Source organism: Cibotium barometz, chromosome 38, assembly GCF_041138505.1.
Source record: "Cibotium barometz isolate CiBa-2024 chromosome 38, ASM4113850v1, whole genome shotgun sequence".
Lineage (NCBI taxonomy): Eukaryota > Viridiplantae > Streptophyta > Polypodiopsida > Cyatheales > Cibotiaceae > Cibotium > Cibotium barometz.
The window spans coordinates 24,012,132-24,018,790 of NC_141083.1; the positions used below are offsets into that span (position 1 = coordinate 24,012,132).

At 38.9% G+C, this 6,659-nt stretch overlaps 1 protein-coding gene across 3 annotated transcripts; it reads right to left on the reverse strand.

The window, feature by feature from the left end:
• Positions 1-3,883: 3,883 nt before the first annotated feature.
• Positions 3,884-6,439, reverse strand: LOC147616504 (Cox19-like CHCH family protein). 3 transcript variants are annotated; one of them, XM_086777575.1, is made up of 3 exons: positions 6,182-6,439; positions 5,959-6,072; positions 3,884-4,895 (listed from the first exon to the last, which is right to left on the reverse strand). In XM_086777575.1, the coding sequence occupies exons 1-3, from the start codon at positions 6,319-6,321 to the stop codon at positions 4,703-4,705; spliced, it is 447 nt and encodes a 148-aa protein (XP_086633701.1). In that variant the 5' UTR covers positions 6,322-6,439; the 3' UTR covers positions 3,884-4,702. The 3 variants fall into 3 exon arrangements, with proteins under 3 accessions (XP_086633701.1, XP_086633703.1, XP_086633702.1); XM_086777577.1 differs by having other exon boundaries at positions 6,237-6,435; XM_086777576.1 differs by having other exon boundaries at positions 6,201-6,429.
• Positions 6,440-6,659: the final 220 nt, after the last annotated feature.

Consider the following 6,659-nt stretch of genomic DNA (forward strand, 5'->3'; position numbering starts at 1 on the left):
TATGAGGTGTCACATGTGCAAGCTCCATTTTCAGCATTTGTGGATGTTTTATTCAGCGTTTATGTTTTATGCAAAGTGATGATGGATATGTGTTAAGGCTGTGGCCATGTTTATTAAATGTTTTAATATGCATTGATATTCACTATTCGAAGTACCTATTCTATCTTGTGTGCTGATGAGACAAGGCATGCCTCAATGCTAATAATTGCATTCTAAAGCCCTTTGGCAACCAATACATGACGCATCATATAGAACCACAACACGGATAGTTGGTCCCATCAAGATTATCCTCAACGAGCGAAAAGCATCCCAAATATATCATTGGCTATCATTTTAACCTGTAAAATGAAAATATCCTAACAACTTACAAACATACTCTCAATGCCCAATACATGCAACTGGCAGTAGAAACCGATAATGAAGTGACTTACAAAGTGTATGAAAACTGCAAAGTCGATGACAATGATGGCAATGCTAACAAATTTGTTGATAATGAGCTCAAAGATGTAATGTCGATGATGAGGGAGAAACGGTGATGAACGGCCCTATAACACTTATGGCATATGAACATACCAAATTTATGATGCTACACTTCAAAAAATCTAAAATTGAACAAAGACAATTCAAACTGACACTCCTCCTAGATGTTTGCAAAAAGGTTATAGCATGTAACGATTGGGCCCAAAATGTGATCGACGTTGTGCCCAAAAGTTATAATATTTATGTTAAATTTATTAGCATCACACTATAGGGTATACTTTCTCCACCTAAGATGATAGTTCAATAAGAGTAAACTTTGTTAGCATCACACTTTAGGGTATACTTTTAGCACTTAAGAGTATATACGTTATGTTGACTTTGTTAACATCACACTATGGGATATACTTTTAGCATCGCACTATAGGGTATATACTTATCATCACACTATAGGGTATACTTTCAGCACCTAAGAGTATATATGTTATGTTGACTTTGTTAACATCACACTATAGGGTATACTCTTAGCATCGCACTATAGGGGTATACTCTTAGCATCACACTATAGGGTATACTTTCAGCATCACACTATAGGGTATACTTTTAGCACCTAAGAGTATATATGCTATGTTGACTTTGCTAACATCTTTAAAAATAACATTCAACTTGAGGAGGTATGGGCATTATGAATTTAGAGTGATGACTTTTGGATCGAAAAATGCTCCCTTGTTTCTACCTTTAATTGTTTGCTATCAAAAGTCTTTAAAGAATAGCTAGATAATTATGTCATAGTCTTCTTTAATGATATTTTAGTATATTCAAAAGATGTTAAAGATCATGAACATGTTTAGAAAGTGTATGATATCTTTTTCTATTCAAAAATGCTAAAGATCATGCAAAACATGTTTGGAAGTTGTTGGAGATTTGAGAAAACATAAACTATTTGCCAAGAAGAGCAAAGTTGCCTTTTCACATAAAAGATTGAATATTTGGATTTTATAATGACAAAGGATGGTACCCTTGCTAGTCTTGCCATTTTCAAAGAAATTGTGGAATGGCTAGAGTCCAAAAATTACCACGAAGTCTAAGGGTTTCTGGGATTAACTGGATGGTACAAAATCTCATAAGGGATTATGCCAAAATTTTGTTGACTGCTTTTCATCAAAAGAGGATGCACCTTTTTAGTGGAATTCAAAGTGTCAAAGTGCTTTTAATAAAAGTAGAAAGTTACCTTGTTGTTTCAAACCCGGTACCAAAATTACCAGAGCTTAGCAAACCTTTGAAGTGGTGCCAATGCAATGTCAAAGTCATGGCAATGCAAGAAGGCAAACTTGTGGCTTATGAATCTCTCAAGCTCAGACCTCACGAAATTATGCACTCATGATTTCAAACTTCTTGATGTGGTTCATGCTTTGAAGATGTGGAGACACTACCAGTTAGGCCAAAGATTCACTCTTACGATTGATCACTAAAGTCTCAAGTGGATCTTTACACAACCTGACCTAAATATGTGTGGATGCAAACTCTACAATAATTCAATTATGAGATCAAATATACACCTAGAAAGGAGAATGCAATTGCAAATGCCCTAAGCCGGAAAGCATCCTTGTTTATAGTATCTACAGTAGTAATTTACCCCTTATGTGAAGTCAAAGGATGCATTCTTCATGCCTGTCATGGACTTATTGCAAAACCAAGCAAAACCACAAGTGAGCTAAGGAAAATTCAAGATTACAAATGAGAAGATGGATGCCTATATTTTTGGAAACATGTTATTTATTCCAAATGACCAAAAAGATTATGAAGGAAGTTCATGATGACCAAATAGCTAGACTTCCTTGTTATGTTAAAATGTTCATGCTTGTCAAAAGGAGTTTCTTTGGCCAAGATTAAAAAGGGATGTGTTCTAGTATATTTATCAATGCTTGGTTTATCAATGATTGAAAGCTGAAAGAGTCGAATGGCCATGTAAATTTCATCCACTGGGACATTCCCCACATGAAATGGGAAAGTATCAGCATGTATTTCCTCACCAGATTGCCTGAGGTTATGATTCCATACTTGTAATTGTCGATCTCGTGACGAAAATGGCTCACCTCCTGCCAATAAAGATAACTTATACAATGGTGGACATGGCAAAGCCATTTCTCAAGGGGACCTCCAAATTACATGGGTTGCCTAGAAGGATAGTCAACGATCGTGACTATTTATAATGCAACTCCACCATGCATGTAAATACACAACATAAAAACTTTCTCACATGGCAAAACAAATTACTACTCAAAATGGCTCACCTCCTGCCAATAAAGATATCTTATACAATGGTGGACATGGCAAAGCCATTTCTCAAGGGGACCTCCAAATTACATGGGTTGCCTAGAAGGATAGTCAACGATCGTGACTATTTATAATGCAACTCCACCATGCATGTAAATATACAACATAAAAACTTTCTCACATGGCAAAACAAATTACTACTCAAAATGGCTCACCTCCTGCCAATAAAGATAACTTATACAATGGTGGACATGGCAAAGCCATTTCTCAAGGGGACCTCCAAATTACATGGGTTGCCTAGAAGGATAGTCAACGATCGTGACTATTTATAATGCAACTCCACCATGCATGTAAATACACAACATAAAAACTTTCTCACATGGCAAAACAAATTACTACTCAAAATTCTTGGAGACCAATATAAGGTAAGCCTTGCAAAAATAGTTTGATTATTAGCAAATAATACAATGAATCAATTCAATGAGAACGAAACACATAACCATTCACTTGAATGAGACACTACACTAGGTCCCAATGGCCACAATGTCCTTGCCCCAAGGGAGTAATTGCTTTGATGATGTCCTTGCCCCATTGGAGTAATTGCTTTGAAGACATAGAAATAAAAAATAAAAATTTTGAGATGAGGAACTTGTCAAATAATTCCATCAAGTTTCTTTTGTTTATCACTATCCGTCTTAACTTTTGTCCAGTTCTTTCATTACGTTCCATCTATCTTTTCTGAAATTCTATTTGTTTGTGCCCAAGAGGAGAATCCAGATATGACGAGATCATTGCTGGGCTACCATTTTATAGGCTGAATTTGCCCCCTTCTGAATGGTTTCCATTCATATTCTTCACACATTTCGAGGTAAGAGCATAGAGCACACCAGTTTCAACTCAGACTATCTTCTAGAATTCCCAACTTGTCCGTCACCATATGGACATCATTGGCATGCACCTACACATAACCCTTCCTTACTCTCATAAGGACAACATACCTTAACGAGGACTCGTAAAAGGCCTACTTGACCCTAACTTTCCTTGACTACCCTCAACATGTCCTCTGGTGTCTAAGCACATGCATTTGAGGACTGATGATGTGCACAGGACTTGCTCTTTAGTATAGGCATTGCACGAATTTAAATGTATAGCAATTTTCATGGGCTTGCAAAAATCCCAAACACAAGTAATTATGCATTTTTTAGCTACGCAAGTTGGACGGATAGGAAAAAAGAGGGCCATGGCAGTAGGTGATGATGGAGAATCATGATAGCAGAAAACCAGGCCAATCATTAGAAGGTGCCCATGGAAGTAGTGCGTAGTTAGTTTAGTGAAAGTTGATGGTAGAGAAAAAAAAGTGGCAAGCGATGACCCAAGAGTAGCTGCATATGCCTTGAACTCAAGAGAGAACATCCATAACAACCACAGCAGCTCCTACATGCAATGACACATATTCAGGCACCCATATTGTCTGTTTCACAGACCAAGCTGGATCGCTCTCTCTCGCAGATAACGCAAGGCGAATCTCTCTCTCTCTCTCTTGCTGGAGGCCACAGCCTCAAAATGGCCTCAGCCTCTTTCCATTTTATTGCCACCTATCCAGAGAAACAGAGAAACCGTGAATTCGATTTTATTTTTTTTTACCTCCCATCTTCACACCTTACACTCTAAGGTCACGTCCCATTTCTCACTCTTAAGGTTATACCACCTCACTCCTAAGGTTATACCACCTCAACAAATTAATTAATTGCCAAACAAAATTTGGCACTCATATTGTCTCTTTCAACATCAAAAGTTATAAATACATAATATTTGTGTTATTTCTCAAAATTAGTGACATGCATATTACATGTTACATGTCAAAAAAATCTGAGAACAGCAGTGGATAAGATTACTGTGTAGTCTACATTTGTTACCAAAAACAAGCCTTCTGGATTGCTCATGATTACTAATGGGATGATGCAATCAGAACATCATATGAAGCAGACAAAACATGCGTGCGCATTCCCTCCTCTGCTCCAGGTAATGAGGCATAGTTCAGCAATGGAACACGTCTCTTGGTACAATTAACGGGCCGTTCTTTGCTCTGCAGAAGCACCTGCAGATGGTCCATCTTTGGAGAGCGAAAACTTGATGACGTTCTGCAACCAAAAAAAGTGTAATTGCTAGAGCAAAACTTAAAACATGACAAGAAATCTGCCTATGCGGACTAGTGCTTTGATTCTTTGAAACCATGTGTGTGAGGAATCCAAACATGGCAAAGAAACAGTGGTGGTTTTCCCTAAGAACTGTTTAAATAACTGCAGATACATTGGTGACTTGCTCTAAGAACAACTGAATCATGTGCATGTAAAATGGTGGCTTGCCTTAGAAACTGCTTAATCATGTGCAAGGAACACTGGTGGATTACTGTAGGAACCGCTCGATCACTTGCATGTACAGAACCCCTAAATCATGTACAGAACCCCTAAATCATGTACAAGGACAGTGGTGGATGGCTTTAGAAATTGCTATGTCAATGTGCAGCTAAGTCATGTACAGGAACAATGGTGGCTTGCCCTAAAAGCTGCTTAATAATGTGCATGTACAGTGGTTGCCCAAAAACTGCATAATCATGTGCCGGGATAGTGGTGGCCAACTGCTAAATCAACTGGAGGAACAATAGTGGCTTGGCTTTTAAACTGCTTGAACATATGCAGGCACTACTAATCATTACATGCAGGTGGCAGTCGCTTCTGCTTAATCATATGTAGGGACAGTAGTGGGTTGCCCTAGAAACAGTTTAACGATGTGGATGTATGTTGGCGACTTGCCCTAGAAACAGCAATGGGGGACTTGCCCTAAAAACTGTTTAAAATTGCTCAATCATAAGCATATGCAGTAGTGGCTTGCCCTGCCCTAGAAATTTGTGAATGTGCAGTGGTGGCTTGCCCTGCCCGAGAAATTGCTTAATTATGTGCATGTGCATAGTGGCTTGCCTTGAATGTGCAGGGGTAGTAGTAGCTTGCCCTTTGAAGTTCAAGCTTCTAGGGCAACCAGTACTGCCCCTGCTGTCCTGCCGTAGAAACGCCCAAAAAACACCTAATCGTGTGCAGGAAATGGCATGCTCTAATCTTCTTTGCTATAGAAAATTAGGATAACATAGAGCAACATCATCTTCTCTGCAGTTGAAAATTAGGGTAATAGAGGCCGGTTTGCAAGTACCTTATTCTCGATGCAGGATCGGAGCACAGAGAGGAGGGCGATGCATTTGTCGGGGTCGTAAGGTCTGTCGGCAACGCAGTTGAGCAGAGCCAGAGCTTCTTCGCCGCAAGGGGGCTGCAGATTAGGGGGATTCGCCATAGCCAAAACACGCGCACACAAACAGTTCTTCTCAGATTAGGAATTTCCAGAAGCCTCTATAATAGTACAAGAAGACGTTGCTTACAATGTTGCGTCTTGCTTACATTGGTGTGAAGTTGCTTGGCCTTCAAGGATCCTACCGCCATAGCTCCTTTGCGTGCAAGTGCTCAACAGACATTCCCGCTTCCTCTGCTCAAAGCAAGCTCCTTCAAGGCATCCAGGCATTTCCTTGTCTTTCAAGCACAACCCTCTCCTTCAAGATTCTTGGTTTTTGCAGATTCTACACGATGGTAGCTTTGCTTTCAACATGAAAATGATGAGCCTTGAACATCCAAAGAAGGAATTTTGTTGAGCAATTTATTTATTTTACCTACTCCAATGTAAGCATAATCTTCAAGCTCAACCTGTTTTTTTTTTAAATGCATGGATAACTAAAATTTCAAAAATTAGAATCCTTAAATTTAAGGCTAGGCAAAATTTCAACCGGTATTTCTCAATTTGAGTCGTGGAAATTACATTAGGAGAGTTCTTCCTTACAATCAAAAAGGAGAGGAACTATTTGC